General features: G+C 37.5%; 1 protein-coding gene across 5 annotated transcripts in view; it reads right to left on the bottom strand.

The window, feature by feature from the left end:
- The window catches only part of SCEL (sciellin), a 326999-nt gene that overhangs the window by 44351 nt on the left and 254990 nt on the right, over window positions 1-27658 (bottom strand). For all 5 annotated transcript variants that reach the window (XM_060288050.2, XM_060288051.2, XM_060288049.2 and 2 more), the window contains 6 exons: window positions 26292-26357; window positions 24455-24514; window positions 13401-13445; window positions 11920-11979; window positions 4824-4883; window positions 3592-3651 (listed from right to left, as the gene is read on the bottom strand). In XM_060288050.2, the coding sequence (XP_060144033.1) occupies window positions 3592-3651; window positions 4824-4883; window positions 11920-11979; window positions 13401-13445; window positions 24455-24514; window positions 26292-26357 (351 nt within the window). The remainder of the gene's footprint in view (window positions 1-3591; window positions 3652-4823; window positions 4884-11919; window positions 11980-13400; window positions 13446-24454; window positions 24515-26291; window positions 26358-27658) is intronic.

Here is a 27658-nt window from a genome sequence, read left to right as displayed (position 1 = left end):
GTTAAAACTACAAATTTTGACTAGTTGTGTTGGCAATAAATAATAGGAAGATTAAAATCTATAAAGTTCTGAAATGTAAGCTATATTTACTATAATATAAAACTCCGTGTAGTCAGTGAAAACACGTCAGTAATTTATGATTACCCTTTAGTATATCTGCTTCTGATTTTAATGGAATTTTGCTTTTCCTATTGCTTCTACATGTGTTTTCCATATTCACAGTGCCAGCCAAAGTGCCTCTGATCTACAGAGGATACCACATGGGTAAAGAACGTCCACAGAAGGCACTTTTACACTCTGGATCCCCATGCCCTGTGGCCCTGCTAAGATTGATCATGAAATCTCTGAGGTTGCATCAGTGCAACATCAAAGGTATAGATATTTGGAAGCAGCTAGACGTTGACTCAAGTTTTTACTTGTATGCAGATGTCTGAGAATGTGTACATCCCTGCTAAAAGCAGCAATAAAAAATTTGATCCTTTTTCATGCAAATAATGAAATTATTAACCCTGAAAGAGACAACCATTCTACACCAATACCCTTTGCTGATTTTTTTAACCCCTTGTTGCCTGAATGAAATATGTGGAATTTGAATGCTAGTGACTGAGAAAAAAAATTCCCAGGATTCTGCTTCTAGATTTGAGTACTCAAAAAGAAACTCCATAACATTAAGCACTGCAACTCCTCCCTTGTAATATTTGTATTGGTTGTGTTGTCAAGACCTTGATCTCTTTAAATATATTAAATAGGGCACATATCAGTATAAGGTTTCCTAAATTTTAAAGTTCATATAGTCAATAAAGAAGAGTGTGCTATTTAATGTAGTAATGTAAAATAATATTTTGAGCTCAACTGTGGGAAGCAATGCCTCATAGTGCATACGTCTTCAATATTTATGCATTCTTTCTATCCACAAATAGTTATGGAAAGCCTACTATGGGCCCCAAGTTATGGGATAGCTGTGAACAATACAGACAGGCTTAGCCCTCAAGAAGCTTCCATTCTAACTTGATGAGTGGCAGGCAATATGCAGTCAAACGTGTAAATGAATGCCACATTTCCAGATAATAATATATGCTATGAAGAAAGTAAAAAAGAGTGCCTGGTGCCTGCAATGCTGGGGTTGAAGGAGGGGGTGGTGACTTAATTATATTCAATGGTCAGAAACGATCTCTTTGAGAAGGTGACAATATGGGAATAGAGCTTCCCAAAGTGGGAATAGCATACACAGAAGTGTTAAGGCAGAAGTGAGCCTGGAATAGAAAAAAGATCAGTTTGGTTGGACTTTACTGAACATGTGAAAGGCCATCGCTAAAGTTTAGAACTTTATTCTACTTGAAATAAGAGAACATTGAAAGTTTTTTATAAGGGAGGGAGACGATCTTATTTTACTTTTAAGAGATCTACAGAATTTAATTATGCTTGGTAAAGGAAAAAAAAAAAGATGACTACTGTCCCTAAAAGGTCCCAGGAAGCACACACATACACAACCATGAACATAGGTACTCATATACACACAAAAGCACACGTATATACTCACACATATATTTAGGCACACACAAGCATGTGTACACATGTACACAATCAAACACACATTTTCACTTGTTTGCACAGACACACACCCGTATGCACTCACACATGTAGGCATACACGCATGAATGCACACACAAGCATACACACATGAATGCACGCATTTGCACGTGTGTCTACACATGTGTATACATAGGCACACACACGCACACCCCAACCTATGAAAAACAATAGGTGATGATTTGAAATACTCTTTTTAATAAAAATTAGAAAGGAAAAACATGAATTTTTCTTGGACAGTCAAAGTAAGTTAAATATTTGAACAGAATCTAAATTATTAAGAAAACACAATTCACGTGAATCTTTATCATTGCTAAAACTATTTGTATCTACTATGTGCCAGGCATGACAGTATTATGATCCCTATTTTGTAGATGAGTAAACTGAAGCATGGGGACACAGCTAGCAAGTGACAGAGCCAGAATTTGAACCCGGGTCTTTTAGACTCCCTGCTCCCAACCTCAAGTTACCTCCCTGAAATACCCAGGTAACCAAGGAAGTCAGTGCTCTCTTCTCAGTCTGTCGGTTGCAAAACTGTACACGTCTGCAACTCATAGGGTCACTGGGCCTGCAACCACACTGCTGCTGAGAACAGGACGGCCTGACAGCACACACCAGCTTTCAGCCAGCCAGGCTCTGCTAACAGGGCCTGCAGGCATCAGTGACACATTTTAGAATCAATGCATAATAACACGTACTGAGTGAATGGAATGGAAAGGAGTTCAAAAGAAACCACATGGAATTATTTGGTATACTTTTCAGCAACACATCAACAAGCTCAGTTTCAGATATGTTCCATCTGTTTTTTAAAAAATAAAAAAAGAAGCAAGAGGACATAAGCTTTCCAGATTTACTTGACAATTCATGGGTAGGGTAATTCGTTTACAAGGTACACTTTGTTAAGCTCTTCATCTTTAAACATACACTGCACTATATACACATACCCACACTACACACAAACACAGTACACATGTACACACACAGTTTGTACATAAACACATCCACACACACTACTTACACTCCCACAGACATAGACTTGTTTATATATGCTATTTATGCAAACATACACACACACTACTTATACATACACACATACGTTTATATATATATATATATATATATATATATGCATTGTGATGGTTAATTTCATGTGTCAGTTTGACTGGGCCACAGAGTGCCCAGATATTTGGTCAAATATTATTCCAGGTGTGTCTGTGGGTGTTTTGGGATGAGATTAACATGTGAATCTGTAGACTGAGTAAAGCAGATGGCCGTCCTTAACATGGGTGGGCCATAGCCAAGCAGCTGAAAGACTGAATAGAACCAAATGCTGAGTTAAGAAGAGACTTTGCCTGCCTGACTGCTTGACCTAAGACCTTGTTCTCTTGCCCTTGGACTGGAACTTAACCATGGGCTCTCTTGGTCCTCAGGCCTTCAAACTTGAACTGGAACTACTATTGTCTCTCTTGGGTCTCCAGCTTGCCAACGATGGGTCTTGAGACTTCTCAGCCTCCAGAAGGGCATGTGCCAATTCCTTATAATAAATCTCTCTCTCTCTCTCTCTCTCTATTCTATTGTTCTGTTTCTCTGGAGAACCCTGATTAATACACACACATACACTTATACCAACACACTTATACATATACACTAATATATACACACATTTATACGTAACACACTATTTACACATGCACATACACATACAGACTCACACACACACACACACACATACACTTACACACAAAGAAATAAATAGTAGAGGAGGGTAGTCAAATTCTCATTTAATTTCTCAAAATCTACCTTATAGCAAATGTCACCTGAGAATAAAACACAAGAGGTCACTCTGTGTATCACTCATATAGAATTGCTTAATATGACGTATGTGGAAAAAAAGAGTTCAGTTTGGTTTGAATTTCAATTTGCTCTCCTGAATGCAAGCACTCAGAATTCCAATGTGTTTATAAATGCCAAAGGAGAAATAAAAAACTTTAAATTACTTACCCCTTGATATTTTTATTTGTTTCAGGATTCTCTTTAATAAGCCCATTGAGGTCTTCTTTCCTTTGAATAAGGAAATGAGTTTTAATGAATGTCATTAAAATAAAACACTGATCAAGTGAACAATGATTGACAAAATTAAGAAGTGGTAAGTATACACGTTCTCTATCAATGTAATTTTTAAAGCTCTAAATGCAAATGAAAATTCTTCTCTTACTTCTTGAGCTGAAGACCATTTAAGTTTCCTAATTTACCAACAAGAAACATATGATGTTTTTGTTTCATTCTCAAAATGCATAAGTGTACGTGAAACTTGTTATTTAACAAAATCAGCTTTGCCCTCAGATACATCTTGTTAGAACACCCCAGATGGGTGACACTGAAGTAATGCTGAGTTAGATAAAGTTCTATACTGGATCCAGATAGAATGTAAATTTCCATCTAACAAATCAGATATAATTGCCTATTCTGTTTTTAAATAATAAGAATAATGTAAAAGATGATAATAGTTTAACAATATGAAAAATAATTTAAAAAATATATGTCTTCATATAAACGCAACCATTCCCCCTTTTAAAATATAATTAGATTATGGTGAATTATAAGAGCAAGAAAAAATATCTTACATGGTAGGAAAATTAATGACACTTCTTGGGGAGACACATGTCACCTCCATTAAAATGAACTGAGTAATACCAAAAGGGGCATAGCTCGAACCCAAAGTGGGCAGTGGAGGATGGCAGAGGTATCGTGATTAAGTACTGCTGCCTTGTCAACATAGTCCTGAAGAAGAGAAGTGGTGGGATGTTCTTCCTCCCAGTGTGTGTATCTGCCCAGCCCCTCCCCTGGGCTGCCTTCTGAGACCACCATGCTCAAAGAAGTTGATTTTCAGTAGTTTTAGTCAACACTCACTCTTGGCTATCATTGTCATTTTGGAGATCCACTTTTAAAATATTGTCAAGATTGTGCTTTCTTTAGATCCAAAGAAATTCAATTCAGTAACTCACCCCTAAAACCAAATCAAAATCTGGGACAAAAGGCAACTTACTATTAAACATTGGAGCAATTCTTCAAAAATAAGCAATTTTATTGGGAGCAAGGAGGAAAGGTCATGTGGCCTATCATTATTATCCGATTCCATGCCAGTAAAACACATTTCTAAAGTTAAAATGCCAAATCATTTTATCTTATTGTCACTTACAGAAATCAGATTTAAAGATACTAATCAGTCTTACCCAGTGGTGTTTTCACTTTCTTTGGGATTCACTTTGATAACATTATCAAGGTCTTCACCTCTTAAAAAAAAATTAGATCAGTTTCAAAGTATCCACACAGTATTTTTTATATACACATTCCATATTATTGATGATTAATTCAAGCTTTTGGAGAAGATTATTATAATGGTATTAAATTCATTTTTGTTATGAAAGTTACCTATCAATAATATAGTTAAGTTACTTTCTTGTTTTTGTCAGTCCTTTGATTAACTTTAATAAGACTTCCAAGGCCTTGGTTTCTTTATAACATTTGAGGGGGCAGGGAGAGCACAGCAACAGAGAGAGAAAGAGAGATTCAACAGTAGATTTTTCACAACAGCAGTAAGACATTATCAGTACCTGAAACATCAGAAGTCTTTAGAAATATTTAATTCAAGTGGCTCTTCTCATGCCAAATGCTGATATGCTAACTATCCTACAGTGAGGACCCAACCATTACTCGGTTATGATTAAATCAATTTGATTAAATCAATTTATTTAAATCAATTTAAACGTAGACGTTCCCCCCCACATCTCAGCTTTTGCTTTCTTTGTCCTTTGAGGGTGGGTTGGTGAGAAACTAACTTTAATACATGTGTTGAGATATTGTCTTCCTTGAACATGAAAATCATTCACATCAAGGGTGGAAATCAGATGATCAACATTTTAAATCTAAACATTCTGAAGATTTAGACAAATCATTTTAAATAAAAAGTAACCTGGGAAAGGTAGAAATAACTCTTTGATGACACCAGTACTTTATGTGACTTGACCACAACCAATAAAACTTTCACACGCCCAATAGCTTAAAACAATTAGGGAATATGAAAGCTAATCTCTCTAAATCCCCTGGTTCAATGCCATTTTCATCTGTCTCTGTCTTTCACTGTGATAAGACTGCTGACATTTGAGGTTCCTTCTGCGTAAGGAAGAAGGAAGGGAGACAGGCAGGGAAGAAGGAAAAGAAACTGTGGGCTCTCCCTACCACACCAAACAGACCCATCTTTTCTGCATCAAAGCCCAGCTGCTATCAAGTTATACCAGCTTACAAACCCCTTCTCTTTTCTCCTCCTTCCTAGCCCACACGATTGACTTGTGTTGTTCATCCCACTTTTCCTAATTTCCACCACTTGTATGGAACTTTCCAAACTTCAGTTATTTATTTATCTTTTAATTAATTAATTAATATTATTTTTAACATCTTTATTGGAGTATAACTGCTTTACAATGGTGTGTTAGTTTCTGCTTTATAACAAAGTGAATCCTATACATATACATATTTCCCCATATCTCCTCCCTCTGGCGTCTCCCTCCCACCCTCCCTATCTCACCCCTCTAGGTGGTCACAAAGCACAGAGCTGATCTCCCTGTACTATGCATCTGCTTCCCACTAGCTATCTATTTTACATTTGTTAGTATATATAAATCCATGCCACTCTCTCACTTCATCCCACCTTACCCTTCCCCCTCCCCGTGTCCTCAAGTCCATTCTCTACGTCTGCGTTTTTATTCCTGTCCTGTCCCTAGGTTCTTCAGAATAATTTTTTTGTTTTCTTTTTAGATTCCATTTATATATGTTAGCATACGATATTTATTTTTCGCTTTCTGACTTACTTCACTCAGTATGACAGTCTCTAGGTCCATCCACCTCATTACAAATAACTCAATTTCGTTTCTTTTTATGGCCGAGTAATATGCCATTGTATATATGTGCCACATCTTCTTTATCCATTCATCTGTCAATGAACACTTAGGTTGTTTCCATGTCCTGGCTATTGTAAATAGAGCTGCAATTAATATTGTATAGTACATGTCTCTTTTTCAATTATGGTTTTCTCAAGATATATGCCCAGTAGTGGGATTGCTGGGTCGTATGGTAGTTCTATTTTTAGTTTTTTAAGGAACGTCCATACTGTTCTCCATAATGGCTGTATCAATTTACATTCTCACCAACAGTGCACGAGGGCTCCCTTTTCTCCACACCCTCTCCAGCATTTATTGTTTGTAGATTTTGTGATGATGCCCATTCTGACTGGTGTGAGGTGATACCTCATTATAGTTTTGATTTGCATTTCTCTAATGATTAGTGATGTTGAGCATCCTTTCATGAGTTTGTTGGCAATCTGTATATCTTCTTTGGAGAAATGTCTGTTTAGGTCTTCTGCCCATTTATGGAGTGGGTTGTTTGTTTTTTAGATACTGAGCTGCATGAGCTACTTGTATATTTTGGAGATTAATCCTTTGTCCGTTGCTTCATTTGCAAATATTTTCTCCCATTCTGAGGGCTGTCTTTTCATCTTGTTTATAGTTTCCTTTGCTTTGCAAAAGCTTTTAAGTTTCATTAAGTCCCATTTGTTTATTTTTGTTTTTATTTCCATTTCTCTAGGAGGTGGGTCAAAAAGGATCTTGCTGTGGTTTACGTCATAGAGTGTTCTGCCTGTGTTTTCCTCTGAGATTTTGATAGTGTCTGGCCTTAAATTTAGATTTTTAATCCAATTTGAGTTTATTTTTGTGTACGGTGTGTTCTAATTTCATTCTTTTACATGTAGCTGTCCAGTTTTCCCTGCACCACTTATTGAAGAGGCTGCCTTTTCTCCATTGCATACTCTTGCTTCCTTTATCAAAGATAAGGTGACCATATGTGCGTGGGTTTATCTCTGGGCCTTCTATCCTGTTCCATTGATCTATATTTCTGTTTTTGTGTCAGTACTATACTGTCTTCATTACTGTACCTTTGCATTATAGTCTGAAGTCAGGGAGCCTGATTCCTCCAGCTCTATTTTTCTTTCTCAAGATTGCTTTGGCTATTCGGAGTCTTTTGAGTTTCCATACACATTGTGAAATTTTTTGTTCTAGTTCTGTGAAAACTGCCATTGGTAGTTTGATAGGGATTGCACTGAATCTGTAGATTGCTTTGGGTAGTATAGTCATTTTCACAATGTTGATTCTTCCAATCCAAGAACATGGTATATCTCTCCATCTGTTTGTATCATCTTTAATTTCTTTCATCAGAGTCTTATAGTTTTCTACATACAGGTCTTTTGTCTCCTTAGGTAGGTTTATTCCTAGGTATTTTATTCTTTTTTGTTGCAGTGGTAAATGGGAGTGTTTCCTTAATTTCTCTTTCAGATTTTTCATCATTAGTGTATAGGAATGAAAGAGATTTCTGTGCATTAAGTTTGTATCCTGCTACTTTACCAAATTCATTGATTAGCTCTAGTAGTTTTTCTGGCAGCATCTTTACAATTCTCTATCTAAAGTATCATGTCATCTGCAAAGAGTGACAGTTTTACTTCTTCTTTCCTGATTTGGATTCCTTTTTATTATTTTTTCTTCTCTGATTGTTATGGCTAAAACTTCCAAAACTATGTTGAATAAGAGTGGTGAGAGTGGGCAACCTTGTCTTATTCCTGATCTTAGTGGAAATGGTTTCATTTTTTTACCATTGAGAACAATGTTGGCTGTGGGTTTGTCATATATGGCCTTTATTATGTTGAGGTAAGTTCCCTCTATGCCTACTTTCTGTAGGGTTTTTATCATAAATGAGTGTTGAATTTTGTCAAAATCTTTCTCTGCATCTATTGAGATGATCATAGATGATCATCTTTTCTCCTTCAATTTGTTAATATGGCGTATCACATTTATTGATTTCCGTATGTTGAAGAATTCTTGCATTCCTGGAATAAACCCCACTTGATCATGGTGTATGATCCTTTTAATGTGCTGTTGGATTCTGTTTGCTAGTATTTTGTTGAGGATTTTTGCATCTATGCTCATCAGTGATATTGGCCTGTAGTTTTCTTTTTTTTGTTGGAAGATTTTTAATCACAGTCTCAATTTCAGTGCTGTGATTGGTCTGTTTATATTTTATTTCTTCCTGGTTCGGTCTTGGAAGGTTGTGATTTTCTAAGAATTTGTTGATTTCTTCCAGGTTGTCCATTTTATGGCATATAGTTGCTTGTAGTAATCTATCATGTTCCTTTGTATTTCTGCAGTGTCAGTTGTTACTTTTTCTTTTTCATTTCTAATTCTGTTGATTTGAGTCTTCTCCCTTTTTTTGTTGATGAGTCTGGCTAATGGTTTATCAATTTTGTTTATCTTCTCAAAGAACCAGCTTTTAGTTTTATTGATCTTTGCTATCATTTCCTTAATTTGTTTTTTATTTATTTCTCATCTGATCTTTATGATTTCCTTCTTTCTGCTAACTTTGGGTTTTCTTTTGTTCTTCTTTCTCTAATTGCTTTAGGTGTAAGGTTAGGTTTTTTATTTGAGATGTTTCTTGTTTTTTGAGGTAGGATTGTATTGCTATAAACTTCCCTCATAGAACTGCTTTTGCTGCATACCATAGGTTTTGGGTCATCGTTTTCTCATTGCCATTTGTTTCTAGGTATTTTTGGATTTCCTCTTTGATTTCTTCAGTAATCTCTTGGTTATTAAGTGGTGTATTGTTTAGCCTCCATGTGTTTGTATTTTTTTACAGTTTTTTTTCCTGTAATTGATATCTAGTCTCATAGCATTGTTGTCAGAAAAGATACTTGATACGATTTCAGTTTTTTTAAATTTACCAAGGCTTGCTCTATCCTGGAGAGTGTTCCATGAGCACTTGAGAAGAAAGTGTATTCAGTTGTTTTTGGATGCAATGTGCTATAAATATCAATTAAGTCCATCTTGTTTAATGCATCATTTAAAGCTTGTGTTTCCTTATTTATTTTCATTTTGGATGATCTGTCCATTGGTGAAAGTGGGGTGTTAAGTCCCCTACTATGATTGTGTTACTGTTGATTTCCTCTTTTATGGTTGTTAGCGTTTGCCTTATGTATTGAGGTGCTCCTATGTTGGGTGCATAAATATTTACAATTGTTATATCTTCTTCTTGAATTGATCCCTTGATCATTATGTAGTGTCCTTCTTTGTCTTTTGTAATAGTCTTTATTTTAAAGTCTATTTTGCCTGCTATAAGAATTGCTACTCCAGCTTTCTTTTGATTTCCGTTTGCACGGAGTATCATTTTCATCCCCTCTTTAGTCTGTATGTGTCCCTAGGTCTGAAGTGGGTCTGTTGTAGACAGCATATATACGGGTCTTGTTTTTGTATCCATTCAGCCAGTCTATGTCTTTTGGTTGGAGCATTTAAACCATTTACATTTTAGGTAATTATCAATATGTATGCTCCTATTACCATTTTCTTAATTGTTTTGGGTTTGTTATTTTAGGTGTTTTCCTTCTCTTGTGTTTCCTGCCTAGAGAAGTTCCTTTAGTATTTGTTGTAAAGCTGGTTTGGTGGTGCTGAATTCTCTTAGCTTTTGCTTGTCTGTGAAGGTTTTAATTTCTCCATTGAATCTGAATGAGATCCTTGATCGGTAGAGTAATCTTGGTTGTAGGTTTTTCCCTTTCATCACTTTAAATATGTCCTGCCAATCCCTTCTGGCTTGCAGTGTTTCTGCTGAAAGATCAGCTGTTAACCTTATGGGGATTCCCTTGTATGTTATTTGTTGTTTTTCACTTGCTGCTTTTAATATTTTTTCTTTGTATTTAATTTTTAATAGTTTGATTAATATGTGTGTTGGCATGTTTCTCTTTGGATTTATCCTGTATGAGACTCTCTGTGCTTCCTGGATTTGAATGACTATTTCCTTTCCCATATTAGGGAAGTTTTCAACTATAATGTCTTTAAATATTTTCTTAGTCCCTCTCTTCTTTTCTTCTTCTGGGATCCCTATAATTTGAATGTTGGTGCGTTTAATGCTGTCCCAGAGGTCTCTGAGACTGTCCTCAATTCTTTTCATTCTTTTTTCTTTATTCTGCTCTGTGATAGTTATTTCCACTATTTTATCTTCCAGGTCACTTATCTGTTCCTCTGCCCCAGCTATTCTGCTATTTATTCCTTCTAGAGGATGTTTAATTTCATTTTCCAAATTTCATTTCTTAAAAAACCTGAAATCTCATCTTTTCCTGTAAAACTCATATAGCCACTTACAGAGAACTGACTGCTTTCCACTTCATCTGTTCCCCATTTGGAAAAAAAAAATCACCTGTAATAATGTTTGCACATTCACATTATAGTAATATGTTGGTAATAAGTGTTCAGTGTCTGAATGGAGTTTGTGATTGCCCCCACTTTTCGTTATATAGACTTTGTTGTGTTCTACATCAGAGAGGGTTAAGAAGGCATACTGCAGAGTTTGACTTGGAATGCTAGAATACCCATCTGTGCACAGCTTGGCACAGATCAATGGTTTTTAAAGATAACCAGGACAATAGAAATAATCATCATGGTAGGAAAAGGCAAATCTAATGACACACTGAATACAAGATAAACAGCCAATCTGGAGAAAAAGCAGTAGAGACCTCAGAAATCTTTATCCTTTGTCATTCTTGATTGTTCTGGGATTTTCTTTAATGAAACTGTCAAAAGTTTGATTTCTTTCAACATGAAAAATAATGTCAGTAGTAATTCATTTTCTAGTATATCAGTGTCAGTCTAAAACTATAAGTTAACCTCTTTAAATGCTCTTTAAATTAATGGTTACTGATCATTAATTAATCTTTTTTATGATACAAAATAAATAAAAGCATGGCTTTTGACCTTGAGATGTTTACAAGTATATCTGAGTGATATACATATGAAGTGACTCAATCAAGATTCCAACTGAAAAATGCCTCAGTCCCTTAGAAAGACTTCAGTGGTGAGGGGCTATGCTCCCAGTATCAATATGTCCTATAGTGAACATATTTAGTTCATAAACCAGCCTACTGTTCACTACTTGTAACAGTCAGTTTGATTTCTTTCACTTTTAGATGTAAAAGGGAACTTAGAGACCATCTAGATCATACCCTTCATTTTATGGACTGAGGAAACAGAGGTCTCCAGAGGTTAAGCTACTTGTCCAGGGTCACCCAGATTGATGTTGGTGGCAGAGCCAGCACCAAGACACCGACCCATCTCCTGACCCTGATAAAGTGCCTCTTCCACCAGCCTGTCTGACTTTTGTCTTGAGCAGGGGGTCTCCCCAGGAAATGGCATACAGTTTAGGACTCAATCAAAGAAGCCTGTATGAGTCTCAATCAAATCTTACCCTTTGCCATCTTTGTCTGTCTGGGTATTCACAACAATGAGATTTTCAAGGCTTTTGGGTCTATAAAACACAAAGAAATTCAAATAAAAGACTGCATATTGAAATAAAATTGTGTGGTATCCTGAAAGGTCAGATACAGTAAAAATTTTTCATGAATTGCTCATTTACTCTTACTGAATAGAGCAGCAGAAATCCTTCTGGGCAATCATGTCTGAACTAAATTTACAATACTGAGTGCACTGCCCCATCTGCTAGGACATTTTTATGCCAGAGGACATAACTCCCTTCCAGCTAATAATGTCTGAAAGAATAAAACAAGCAATCTGGGAGATAATATTTTCAGGTTAGAGACAGACACACTTACATTTTCTCTGTTGGCTCTGCCTTAAGATTTGCTCTAAAGAGACCATCAATACCCTTATTTCTTTAAATGTATTGAACAAAGAGTCTCATCAGTGCTAATAATGGATACTTAACTCATAAAAACATAGATAAGTTTATACCTAAGACAGGAAAAATAGCTGGTTAGGAAAGATGAGCTACAATTCTTGAAATCACTTTATTCCAAACAGGTATCTTCCTAGACTCAAAATTTAAATTGCAGTGGACCTTAAAGAAAAGAAAAGATACAGACTGGGGATCTACAAGCTGTAATAGGTTCATGGATGTGTTGTTTGGGTTCATGGAGTGTTTTTGTTTTTTATGTGGACCAATATTTACAAAGCTGGCCATTACATGTAGACACCTGGAGTTTCAGGATCTCCTGAAAGTGTCCTGCAATTTTAGGCTCAAATTCTCACGTAGCAACATCAGCTGGAGCTGAGAAACAGCTGGGCTCTCCCGGTCAGGGCGCTCTCTCTACAATACAGAGCCAGCTCCCTTCACTCATCTATCCCTGCCTGGTCCCAGTAGGCCATGAAGTCTGATTCTTAATCTAATACCTCCTCTCTTTATAGATAAGAAAACGGACATTTACTTTGTTTCTTCTTCACTTTGGTCCCTGCCCGTTTTGTATGTTAGTGTGCCAAGTAACAGAGAGAGAACTAAAATTGCACAGACCTCTAACACAAACCTCAATTAATATGATCTTTAAGTTATGCAATTACAAATGACTCACAATAAGGAGATAATGTTAACTAAGAAGATGAGTGGTTTTTGTAGTGGTTCAACTACAAGCATTCAGTGACCAAACCAAATTGTTTACATACTAATATATTAGCATTCAGGAAGAGAAATGTGGTTATTTTTATAACTGCCTTACTAAACACTGGTGTGTGAAAATCAAAGACACTTCAATATTAGTGTCTTTAAATTGTAATAACCATTTATAACAATGATGAAACGATTTCTGCAAGCTTTTTATTCAAGATTTGTAGGACGCTTTTGACTAGCCCAGTATATGGGTCCTCATGCTCAAATACTGAAAAATAACAAAGCAAATTCAGTAATAAAGCGAAAAAATAGATGTTTTAAAATCTTACCTATTCAAGCTTTTGTTCATTTTGTTGAGATTATCTAAGTCTTCACTTTGGGGAGAGAAAAGAATATCTTACATTAGTAAAATCCTGGGGCAGATTCAGCTTAAAACAACTATTTCTGAGTTCTCTGAAGTTCAATGTATGTCCCACATTTATCATCCATGAAAATTCTCTCTATCTCTCAAAGCTCTCCTCAAACACCCCTTTCGCCAAGAAATCTTTCCCAGTCCTTTAACTGAGTAGAGTCCCCTACATTTTTGGAAGCCTTGCAGCGTTTTGGATTTTTGTATCTCCTTTACGGTACCTACATTGCTATACTTTGTAATATAGTAATCATACACTTGTCTCATGTTAATGTCCTTGCTTCTACCGATACTAGTGTACATAGAAACACACACACACACACACACACACACACACACACAGACACACACACACACCACTTAAAATTTCGAAATGTATTTTATATTGGATCCTCTTCAGTGTTTAATACGGGGTTTTTCACACAGTAGATGCCTTAATACAGGTTTTACTTGAATCAACAAATTCAGGTATGTTGACTAATTATAGATTCTATCTTTGCATAATGTACTTGCACAAAGCAGCTTTTGGAAAACACTCATTTATCAGTAAGTCTGGCTTCTCTCTTGAACTCTACTCTCCCTTATTCCAGTTCAGCTACACTTGCTCTCCTGTTTCCATACTTGAAAACTGTAAAGACTCTACTGACTGCTTCTTCAGAAGCTACTTGTTTAAGCTAACCCCCTGGATTCTGGAATATTCCTTAGAACCACAGGAGCTCAGCCTTCTCCCCAAGGAAGGCAGCCGCAGTGGTTTTTCATTCCTGTTTGCTCCTCACAGTATATCCTCTCCTCAACCCTTCTATCCACCCACTTCACCCCCATTTCTCTTGCCTTCCCCGCCCAGTTTTCCAGTTCACAAGTCTTGGTTTTCCCTTCTTCCTGCTCTAGCCTCACATATTTTTCACACTTCCTGAATGTTCCTCTTTCTTCTCAAGTCATCATTGATGTTGACCAGGAGGCCATGAGGCCAAGTAACTTGGTAGTTAGACATTCAGGTTCCCAAGTTAGGGATACCTGGATTCTAGTCAGGTAGTTATTAGTTGGTGACTCTGGGTGAGTTACCTAACCTCTTGCTCCCTCAATTATTTTCATCTGTAAAATAAGAATACTAATTGTACCTACCTCAAAAAAGAACCAATAAATTAATGAATAGAAAGTGATTAGGATTATACCTGGCATGTCATAAACTCTCAATTTAATTTTGGCAATTATAGTAAACAGTTTCCAGTCGATATTAATTTTTTCATTTAAAAATGCTCATTATATTTATTTTTTAAACTGAATTTAGAGGCACCAAGACTTTGGCTCAGCCTTAGAGAGCTATGGTCGTTGAGTCAGTAATGTGCTTAGAAGATGCCTGGCATAGCAGATAACCAGAATAACTACTGAAACAGCTCTCTCAGGAATCTGAAAAACTCATTCAATCAACAGCCATCACAGAGATGAATCGTTTCACGTAATATTGCATATTCAATGGAAGAACTGAAGGCTGAGAATAAATATAGAAATGTGAAAGTTGCTGACCCTGACCAAAAATGGATTAACATTCTATCCTTGTGTGAGACAAACACTACCCAGTGCCCTGACACAATGCTGCATTGTCATTTCTTATTTGAAATTCTACCTTCCAACACTGAGGCTACAAATCTGTTCCATGTCCCCAAGGGAAAGAGCAAACTCTGTAAATTTTAGCCCTAGACCTTTCTGACTGGTGAGTCACAATGATGAGATCAGGATTTGGGCTTCCACGAGAAAATTAACATAAATCATGAGAAGACACTCTGTGGGAAATTAAGTGAAATGGGGGCTGCACTCTGAACAAAGGAGTTGAGTTTTCAAAATGGCCTTAAATTGATGAAAGCTTTGGATATTAAATTTCACCACTGCATTTACAATAAATTAAATGCTCTTAGTCAGATAGGAGTAAGAGTTCATTTTTCAAAGGAGTATTACAAAGCAACTAAGATAAATACAGCTGTGTCTCATCCCTCTAGACAGTCCACAGTAACGATTCTCAGCTATCGATGCAAAAGACATTTCCCCTGGCCCACGTCAAAGCAACAGCTTCTCCCCATGAAGAACGTATCTGGCTGTGGAATTCGTGCATCCTGGTGAGGGAGAGGGGACAGGAAAGTTAAACTAACTGCAGCTCTCACTGTTTTTGTTGGACTTGTGCCAAACCATAAGTGCCCTTCAGCATCGCTCACCTATCTCTCCCTTAAACACCCACCAAAAATCTATCCAGTCCAAAAAACTGTCCAATCCCTATTAAAAATAAAATATTACCTCAAACAAAAATAATTAAATAAAATTAGAGATCTAGGCACGTAGACAACAAAGAAATGAAAACATTCAGGATAATTTCGACTATCTCTGTCTGGATCTAGAGCTACTACTTTGTCCATGAGTTTGCAGCAAAGAGCTAAGTGTCACTTCTGTTTCTTCTCTTCAGTTCTTTGACTGAGACTGCAATCCTTAATAACATTCTTAGCACTGCTAAATTCCATTAAACAAGGAAAAATTTTGTAGGCACAGGATTTAAACTATGGAATGTTTATACTCAGGGTTTTCTCACTGCTCATCATTGTTTTACCATTATCTACTATATAAACACTTCTACTTTGCACAAAACATTGTGTCAGACTTTGCAGATGACAGATGGTAGGACAAAAAATCTGCTCTAAGAGATTAAAGAGATAATAAAGATGAGACATTTACATAAATACCACGAAACTATACCAAATATGATTAGTTGTTATATAATATGAATAATGGAGCTGTAATAGCTTAGAGAGGCAGAAGTCACATCTCACTGGATCACTCAGGGAAGACTTCACAGAGGAGGTGGTATGTGATCTGGATCTTGAAAAATGGGTGGGACTTGGATGGATGGATATGGTGGCCTTGAGGTTGGAAAAGGCCACCATGTGGATGGAATGGTATAAAGAAAGGCAGAGGCTCTGGAAACTACAGAAAGAAAGTGATTAAATTTGGTACTGCATGTAGGATGTAATGTAAGGGTGAAGTCAGAAATTGCTAAGGAATGTTAGGTTGGAGGCAGGTTATCAAGGCATTGAATGAGGTTATACATAATTGAATACATAATTGAACAGGCAATGGGGAGCCAGGTGGAGTGATTTTTCCAGCAGAATCGTAGAAAGAAAACTCTGGCAGTGATGGGTAGTAATGGTCTACTGGGGGGAGAGATGAGGAGTGTAAGTCAATCTGGATACCTATTCTGATAACCTGTGATGGAACCAATGATGGTCTGAACTGGGGTGAGGTCGTGGGGGTGTGCAGGGCATTTTAGACATTTAATCCATATGTGCCTAATACTACACAAAGGGGTCAAGACATGAAAGAATCAAAAATGATTCCGGGAGGGACCTTTAAGATGGCGGAGGAGCAAGGTGTGGAGATCACCTTCCTCCCCACATATACAACAAAACTGCATCTACTTGTGGAACAACTCCTACAGAACACCTACTGAACGCTGGCAGAAGACCTCGGACCTCCCAAAAGACAAGAAACTCCCCACGTACCTGGGTAGGGCAAAAGAAAAAACAGAGACAAAAGGATAGGGATGGGACCTGCACCAGTGAGAGGAAGCTGTGAAGGAGAAAGGTTTCCACACACTAGGAAGCCCCTTCACTGGTGGACACGGAGGGTGGGCGAGGGGGCAAGGGGCGGGAAGCTTCGGAACCACGGAGGAGAGCGCAGCCACATTGGTGCTGAGGGTAAACCGGAGAGATTCCCGCACAGAGGATCAGTGCCGACCAGCACTCACCAGCCTGAGAGGCTTGTCTGCTCCCCCGACGGAGCGGACGGGGGCTGGGAGCTGAGGCTCAGGCTTCAGAGGTCGGATCCCAGGGAGAGGACTGGGGTTGGCAGCGTGAACACAGCCTGAAGGGGGCTAGTGCACCACGGCTAGCCGGGAGGGAGTCTGGGAAAAAATCTGGACCTACTGAAGACGCAAGAGACTTTTCTTGCCTCTTTGTTTCCTGGTGCGCGAGGAGAGGGGATTAAGAGCGCCGCTTAAAGGAGCTCCAGAGACGGGTGCGAGCCGCCGTGATCAGCGTGGACCCCAGAGACAGGCATGAGACGCCAAGGCTGCTGCTGCCGCTACCAAGAAGCCTGTGTGAAAGCACAGGTCACTCTCCACACCTCCCCTCCCGGGACCCCGTGCAGCCCGCCACTGCCAGAGTCCCGGGATCCAGGGACAACTCCCCCGGAAGAACGCATGGCGCGCCTCACGCTGGTGCAACGTCACGCCGGCCTCTGCCGCTGCAGGCCCGCCCCGCACTCCGTACCCCTCCCTCCCCCCGGCCTGAGTGAGCCAGAGCCCCCGAATCAGCTGCTCCTTTAACCCTGTCCTGTCTGAGCGAAGAACAGATGCCCTCAGGCGACCTACACGCAGAGGCGGGGCCAAATCCAAAGCTGAACCCCAGGAGCTGTGCAAACAAAGAAAAGAAAGGGAAATCTCTCCCAGCAGCCTTAGGAGCAGTGGATTAAATCTCCACAGTCAACCTGATGTACCTGCATCTGTGGAATACCTGAATAGACAATGAATCATCCCAAATTGAGAAGGTGGACATTGGGAGCAACTGTAGACTTGGAGTTTGCTTTCTTCATCTAATTTTTTTCTGTTTTTATGCTTACTATAATTGGTAGATTTGTTTATTGATTTGGTTGCTCTCTTCCTTTATTTTATATATATAATATATATTTTTTTCCTTTTTCTCTTTTTGTGAGTGTGTATATGTATGCTTCTTTGTGTGATTTTCTCTGTATAGGTTTTCTTTTACCATTTGTCCTAGGGTTCTATCTGTCCTTTTTTTTTTTTAATATAGTTTTTAGTGCTCGTTATCATTGATGGAATTGTATATTGGTTTGGTTGCTCATTTCTTTTCTTTTTTTATTACTTTTAATTTTTTTACTTTAATAATTAATTTTTTTAAAATTTTAATTATTTTCTTTCTTTTTTTTCCCTCCGTTTTCTTCTGAGCTGTGTGGCTGACAGGGTCTTGATGCTCCGGCCGGGTGTCAGGCCTGAGCCTCTGAGGTGGGAGAGCCGAGTTCAGGACATTGGTCCACCAGAGACCTCCTGGCCCCACGTAATATCAATCAGGGAGAGCTCTCCCAGAGACCTCCATCTCAATGCTAAGACCCGGCTCCACTCAACAACCAGTGCTGGATGCCCCATGCCAAACAACTAGCAAGACAGGAAAATAACCCCACCCGTTAGCAGAGAGCCTGCCTAAAATCATACTAAGTTCACAGACACCCCAAAACACACCACCGGACACGTTCCTGCCCACCAGAAAGACAAGATCCAGCCTCATCCACCAGAACACAGGCACAAGTCCCCTGCACCAGGAATCCTACACAACCCACTGAACCAACCTTACCCACTGAGGGCAGACACCAAAAACAACGGGAACTATGAACCTGCAGCCTGTATAAAGAAGACCCCAAACATAGTAAGTTAAGCAAAATGAGAAGACAGAGAAATACACAACAGATGAAGGAGCAAGGTAAAAACCCACCAGACCAAACAAATGAAGAGGAAATAGGCAGTCTACCTGAAAAAGAATTCAGAGTAATGATAGTAAACATGATCCAAAATCTTGGAAATAGAGGGAGAAAATGCAAGAAACATTTAACAAGGACCTAGAAGAACTAAAGAGCAAACAAACAATGAGGAACAACACAATAGATGAAATTAAAAATTCTCTGGAAAGAATCAATAGCAGAATAACCGGGGCAGAGGAACGGATAAGTGACCTGGAAGATAAAATAGTGGAAATAACTACAGCAGAGCAGAATAAAGAAAAAAGAATGAAAAGAATTGAGGACAGTCTCAGAGACCTCTGGGACAACATTAAACACACCGGCATTTGAATTATAGGGGTCCCAGAAGAAGAAGAGAAAAAGAAAGGGACTGAGAAAATATTTGAAGAGATTATAGTTGAAAACTTCCATAATATGGGAAAGGAAGTAGTCAAGTCCAGGAAGAGCAGAGAGTCCCATACAGGAAAAATCCAAGGAGAAACACACCAAGGCACATGTTAATCAAATTATCAAAAATTAAATACAAAGAACAAATACTAAAAGCAGCAAGGGAAAAACAACAAATATTATACAAGGGAATCCCCATAAGGTAAACAGCTGATCTTTCAGCAGAAAATCTGCAAGCCAGAAGGGTGTGGCAGGACATATTTAAAGTGATGAAAGGGAAAAACCTAAAATCAAGATTACTCTACCCACCAAGGATCTCATTCAGATTCGACTGAGAAATTAAAACCTTTATAGACAAGCAAAAGCTAAGAGAATTCTGCACCACCAAACCAGCTTTACAACAAATACTAAAGGAACTTCTCTAGGCAGGAAACACAAGAGAAGGAAAACACCTAAAATAACAAACCCAAAACAATTAAGAAAATGGTAATAGGAACATACATATCGATAATTGCCTTAAAGGTAAATGGAATAAATGCTCCAACCAAAAGACATAGACTGGCTGAATGGATGCAAAAACAAGACCTGTATATATGCTGTTTACAAGAGACCCACTTCAGTTGTAGGGACACATACAGACTGAAAGTGAGGGGATAGAAAAAGATATTCCATGCAAATGGAAATCAAAAGAAAGCTGGAGTAGCAATTCTCTTATCAGACAAAAAAAACTTTGAAATATAGACTATACTATTACAAGAGACAAAGAAGGGATCAATCCAAGAAGAAAATATAACAATTGTAAATATTTATGCACCCAACATAGGAGCACCTCAATACATAAGGCAAAGACTAACAGCCATAAAAGGGGAAATTGCCAGTAATGCAATAATATTAGGGGACTTTAACACCCCACTTTCACCAATGGACAGATCATCCAAAATGAAAATAAATAAGGAAACACAAGCTTTAAATGATACATTAAACAAGATGGACTTAATTGATATTTATAGCACATTGCATCCAAAAACAACAGAATACTCTTTATTCTCAAGTGCTCATGGAACATTCTCCAGGATAGATCATATCTTGGGTCACAATCAAGCCTTGGTAAATTTAACAAAACTGAAATCGTATCAAGTATCCTTTCTGACCAAAACGCTATGAGATTAGAAATCAGTTACAGGGGGGAAAAAGAGTAAAAAACACAAACACATGAAGGCTAAACAATACGTTACTAAATAACCAAGAGATCACTGAAGGAATCAAAGAGAAAATCAGAAAGTACCTAGAGACAAATGACAATGAAAACATGACAACCCAAAACGTATGGGATGCAGCAAAAGCAGTTCTATGAGGGAAGTTTATAGCAATACAATCCTACCTCAAAAAACAAGAAACATTTCAAATAAATAACCTAAACTTACACCTAAAGCAATTAGAGAAAGAAGAACAAAATAAATCCAAAGTTAGCAGAAGGAAAGAAATCATAAAGATCAGATCAGAAATAAATGAAAAAGAAATGAAGAAAATGATAGCAGAGATCAATAAAACTAAAAAGCTGGTTCTTTGAGAAGATAAACAAAATTGATAAACCATCAGCCATATGCATCAAGAAAAAAAGGGAGAAGACTCAATCAACAGAATTAGAAATGAAAAAGAAAAAGTAACAACTGACACTGCAGAAATACAAAAGATCATGAGAGATTACTACAAGCAACTATATGCCAATAAAATGCACAACCTGGAAGAAATGGACACATTCTTAGAAAAGCACAACTTTCTGAGACTGAACCAGGAAGAAATAGAAAATATAAACAGACCAATCACAAGCACTGAAATTGAGACTGTAATTAAAAATCTTCCAACAACAAAAAAAAGCCTAGGACCAGATGGTTTCACAGGCGAATTCTATCAAACACTTCGAGAAGAGCTAACACCTATCCTTCTCAAACTCTTCCAAAATATAGCAGAGGGAGGAACACTCCCAAACTCATTCTATGAGGACACTGTCACCCTGATACCAAGACCAGACAAAGATGTTACAAACAAAAAGAAAACTACAGGCCAATATCACTGATGAGCATAGATGCAAAGATCCTCAACAAAAGACTAGCAAATAGAATCCAACAGCACATTAAAAGGATCATACACCATGATCAGGTGGGGTTTATTTAAGGAATGCAAGAATTCTTCAACATATGCAAATCAATCAATGTGATAATCCATATTAACAAATTGAAGGAGAAAAAACATATGATCATCTCAATAGATGCAGAAAAAGCTTTTGACAAAATTCAACACCCATTTATGATAAAAATCCTCCAGAAGGTAGGCATAGAGGGAACTTACCTCAACATAATAAAGGCCATATATGACAAACCCACACCCAACATCATTCTCAATGGTGAAAAACTGAAAGCATTTTCCGTAAGATCAGGAACAAGACAGGTTGCCCACTCTCACCACTATTATTCAACATTGTTTTGGAAGTTTTAGCCACAGGAATCAGAGAAGAAAAAGAAATAGAAGGAATCCAAACAGGAAAAGAGGAAGTAAAACTGTCACTGTTTGTTGATGACATGGTACTATACATAGAGAATCCTAAAGATGCTACGAGAAAACTACTAGAGCTAATCAATCAATGTGGTCAAGTAGCAGGATACAAACTTAATGCACAGAAATCTCTTTCATTCCTATACACTAATGATGAAAAATCTGAGAGAGAAATTAAGGAAACACTCTCATTCACCATTGCAACAAAAAGAATAAAATACCTAGGAATAAACCTACCTAAGGAGACCAAAGACCTGTATGTAGGAAACTATAAGACTCTGATGAAAGAAATTAAAGATGATGCAAACAGATGGAGAGATATACCATGTTCTTGGATTGGAAGAATCAACGTTGTGAAAATGACTCTACTACCCAAAGCAATCTACAGATTCAGTGCAATCCCTATCAAACTACCAATGGCATTTTTTACAGAACTAGAACTAAAAAGTTCACAATGTGTATGGAAACATAAAAGACCCCAAATAGCCAAAGCAATCTTGAGAAAGAAAAACAGAGCTGGAGGAATCAGGCTCCCTGACTTCAGACTATACTACAAAGCTACAGTAATGAAGACAGTATAGTATTGGCACAAAAACAGAAATATAGATCAGTGGAACAGGATAGAAGGCCCAGAGATAAACCCACGCACATATGGTCACCTTATCTGTGATAAAGGAGGCAAGAATACACAATGGAGAAAAGGCAGCCTCTTTAATAAGTGGTTCTGGGAAAACTGGACAGCTACATGAAAAGAATGAAATTAGAACACTCCCTAACACCGTACACAAAAATAAACTCAAAATGGATTAAAGACCTAAATGTAAGGCCAGACAATATAGAACTCTTAGAGGAAAACAGGAGGAACACTCTATGACATAAAACACAGCAAGAGAAATGGAAATTGAAACAAAAATAAACAAATGGGACTTAATTAAACTTAAAAGTTTTTGCACAGCAAAGGAAACCATAAACAAGATGAAAATACAACCCTCAGAATGGGAGAAAATATTTGCAAATGAAGCAACTGACAGAGGATTAATCTCCAAAATATACAAGCAGCTCATGCAGCTCAATATCAGAAAACAAACAACAGAATCCAAAAATGGGCAGAAGACCTGAATGAACATTTCTCCAAAGAAGATATACAGATCGCCAACAAACACATGAAAGGATGCTCAACATCACTAATCATTAGAGAAATGCAAATCAATACTACAATGAGGTGTCACCTCATTGTGATATCTCAGAATGGCCATCATCACAAAATTTACAAACAATAAATGCTGGAGAGGGTGTGGAGAAAAGGGAACCCTCTTGCACTATTGGTGGGAATGTAAATTGATACAGCCACTATGGAGAACAGTATGGAAGTTCTTTAAAAACCTAAATATAGAACTACCATATGACCCAGCAATCCCTCTACTGGGCATACACCTTGAGAAAACCATAATTCAAAAAGAGTCATGTACCACAATGTTCATTGCAGCTCTATTTACAATAGCCAGGACATGGAAACAACCTAAGTGTACATGAACTGATGAATGGATAAAGAAGATGTGGCACATATATACAATGGAATATTACTCAGCCTTAAAAAGAAACAAATGTGTAGTGAGGTGAATGGACCTAGAGACTGTCATACAGAGTGAAGTAAGTCAGAAAGAGAAAAACAAATACTGTATGCTAACACATATGTATGGAATCTAAAAAAAAAAAAAGTACTGAAGTACCTAGGGGCAGAACAGTAATAGAGACATAGACATAGAGAACGGACTTGAGGACACGGGGCGGGGGAAGGGTAAGCTGGGACAAAGTGAGAGAGTGGCATGGACATACATACACTACCAAATGTAAAATAGATAGCTAGTTGGAAGTAGCCGCATAGCACAGGGAGATCAGCTCGGTGCTTTGTGACCTCCTAGAGGGGTGGGATAGGGAGGGTGGGAGGGAGGATGATGCAAGAGGGAGGAGATATGGGGATATATGTATACATATAGCTGATTCACTTTGTTATACAGCAGAAACTAACACACCATTGTAAAGTAATTATACGCCAATAATGATGTTTAAAAAAAAAATGGTTCCAGAAAGGTGATCTTGCCTAAATGAGAGAAGGCAGGAAATAGCACATTTGGGGAGGAAGGTGAAAATAGCCTAGGACATTCTAAATGGGGGTGCTGGGGAGACAGATAAATAAGGATCTGGGTCAGCAACATAAATACAGGACTCAGGGTTTGGAATAAGGTCACCATCATGGACAACTATGGTGACCAGGATGAGCACTACTCACCAGAAGAGAAAGCAGAGGATGAAGAGTGTCCATAAATGTTAGTACCACCCATTTCTAATTACCACGCTAATCTAGAGAGCCTGAGTCTTTCTTCTTTGAAATTATATGTGATAAACAGCATTTGAAACAAAAAGAGAAGAAAAATGCAAGTTCAAAAGCTCTTGAGCTCTTACCCCTTGTCAGCTTTCTGAAATGAAGTGGCCACTTTGACGATGTTTTCAAGATCCTGACCCCTTCAAACAAACAAACTAAGGTCAATGAAGGAGCTAAAATGTCTGATCTGTGTTCAGTGAAGAAAGCAAAACTCCAAGTGTTATCAGGAGTTACTGAGTTTAACTGAATAACAAAATAGTCTGTCATGTCAGCTCACGGCATTCACACACACACACACACACACACACACCAGTCACTCCACCTGGGCATGGGCTCTGCCATCTACTGCTCACTGAAATAACTGCAGTTTCTCCTAAAGACTGATATTGGTTGTACACAATTTATATACTTAAAAGGATATGGATAAATTGGGAGATTGGTATTGACATATACACATTACTATATATAAAATAGATAACTAATAAGAACCTGCTGTATAGCACAGTGAACTCTACTCAATACTCTGTAATGGCCTATATGGGAAAAGAATCTAAAAAAAAAAAGGGTGGATATTAAAAAAAAAAAAGGATATGGAAAAAAAATTCAATTAACTGCAAAAGTAAACACAGAAACATGTTCCGAAGTTTTTCTACCAACCAAGGAGCATTAAGCAACATATTCAGATGATCAATTAGTCCCTTATATGAGGTGAAAGTATCTGTCTTCTTATGTTTCCAAAGGGAAAGAAAGTACATTTAAAACTGTAGCTGAGCTTGAATCCCCTCTGGTCTCCCTAGGTCATGAAAAGGAATAATTAGGGAAATCCTTACAGCTTTACCTGTAATTAAGACCTGTGCTTCATAAATGATATCTTAGAAAGTTAATAGGGTTCCACGAAGATAGAATTTTGTAGTCAAGTAAATTTGGGAAACATAACCGACTTTTAGAGATTTGGAATATGTATAAGCACACTGAAGGTTCTGGGAAGTTCACGATAGAGAGCTCTATTCCATTGTGTTTCCTAAACATGTAAGCCATTAAATGCTTCTTTCACAAAACATTCATTGACATCTTGTGGCACATGGGACATAGTTTGGGAAAGATAGAGATAGAGCTGTACCTTAAGGTACTAAGTACAGGGTACTCTCCCCAAAGGTAAGATACCTGTGTGATGCATGCCTGAGAGTCAAGGGAGATAATAAAGAAAATAAAAATATGTAAGTTTGGCACTTTGGAAAATGTGTTTCAGTCAAAAAAAATTGTCTAAAAAAATTGGCTTATTATAATGGTTAAGATGGTAAATTATGTTAGGTTTTTAACCATAATAAAAAAATTGGTTTATCATATTGATAGATCTATAAAATAACATTGTTCAAAAACTAATTTTAAAAATAGTGTTTTTCAAATAAATAAATAAATATCCAAAACAAGTACTAAATTGGATGGGATGTTCAAGACAACAGGCGTAAACCAGCACTGTCAGGGGGAAACCTTGCTCAAAAGCATCAGTGCAATTTGTAAGCCTTTTTCTGATGGTGCAGGTGAAGCTGAATATGATCTTGTCATACAGCCAGTTCTAGGCAAAGCTTTTGCAGATGTTCAATCAAATAACTATATTTCCACCTATTCACTTACACGTCAACAACAGCGGTTTTCCTGTCTTAAGGGGTTTAATCTTATTCTGTTATCATGTTCAGACAATTTTGGTTGCTCATAATGTAATGCTTAGAATAGAAATAAAAGTAATAAAATTCTGTAGGTACATATAAAAACATTTATTACCCACTATTGAAGTCAGCTGGAAAACTGATTTGTCTATTTTATTATTAATTTTAGGTATGTTTGTGTTCCAACAAAGCATACTTTATCATATCTACAATTACACAGATATAGATATATAGATATAGACCACTATACCTTATATTTCTTTCAGCAGATCTGCTGGTTTCTGTATATGCACTTGGTTTAGGTGGACATATCTGCCTATATTTTTCAAGTTAAAGATAATGTCTGTTAGGTAAGAAAACACTTCTCTGTTAGATTTAAATTTATGAGAAAACATTTACATTCAAAGAGATGAAAGTGTGTTTGAACAATACCACTACTGGAGATAAAAATCTTCTAAATATGTTCATGTTCATTTTATTTTAGTTTCCAGTCATCAATAAAGAATTTTTACACTTATCTCTATTAGATAATGATACAATATTTAAAAATAATAAGAATCAGGGCTTCCCTGGTGGCTCAGTGGTTAAGAGTCCGCCTGCCAATGCAGGGGACACGGGTTCCAGCCCTGGTCCGGGAAGATCCCACATGCCGCGGAGCAGCTGAGCCCGTGCGCCACAGCTACTGAAGCCCGCGCCCTGGAGCCCGTGAGCCACAACTGCTGAGCCCGCATGCCACAACTATTGAGGCCCACATGCCTAGAGCCCGTGCTCTGCAACGGGAGAGGCCACCTCAGTGAGAAGCCTGTGCACTGCAAAGAAGACCCAACGCAGCCAAAAATAAATAAATAAAATAAAAAATAATAATAAGAAGAATCATTTTTTGTTAGGTATCAGATTTTTTTCTCAAAGACTTATCCCATTTGAATACTTATCCCATTTGAATACTTATCCCATTATCCCATACTTATCCCAAATACTTATCCCATTTGAATCCCATTTGAATATCCCATTTGAAATATGTTTTCTCAGATAAGATGGTAAAGACTTTCATATTTCCAGTACACCCACCACATTGAGAAAGACCACACTGAGTTGTTAGAATTAAATTTTACAGTACTAGGTTCTGTTACAATTTGTGATATAAGACTTTTCTCTGCTGTTTTTCTAAGTATCTGATTGGCCTACTTATACATTCTTGCTTGTTCTCAAGAAATTATATTCAACTATTTTTTTGTACTCCTGAGGACATGTGTTAATTACATAGGAAACACTTCCCTTTCATATTCTTTCATTAAAGTCATCTTGCTGTGATTAAAGTAATCAGGGTTTTAACATGCAAGTTGTCCTCATTTTATATTTAAGATCATTTGTGGAAGAAATAAATTAGAGTAGTAAAAATGGATTAGACCAGTTCCCACGGAATCTAGCTTCTTTTGAATCTGTACAAGGTCACTGCTCTAGAGTCCCGAGTTTTAGTTTAGAATTTAGGTGGTACTAACACCAACTTTTTTTAGCCCCCTAAAAAATCTTATTCAAATTAAGATTTAATTGTTCAGTACTATCAGAGTAAAAGGAAAAATAATGTAAGATAGAAAGCCTGAGAAGTTATTTTTAAGA

This window comes from Globicephala melas, chromosome 18 (assembly GCF_963455315.2).
Source record: "Globicephala melas chromosome 18, mGloMel1.2, whole genome shotgun sequence".
NCBI classification, from domain to species: domain Eukaryota; kingdom Metazoa; phylum Chordata; class Mammalia; order Artiodactyla; family Delphinidae; genus Globicephala; species Globicephala melas.
This window is presented reverse-complemented; position numbering and strand designations above follow the sequence as displayed.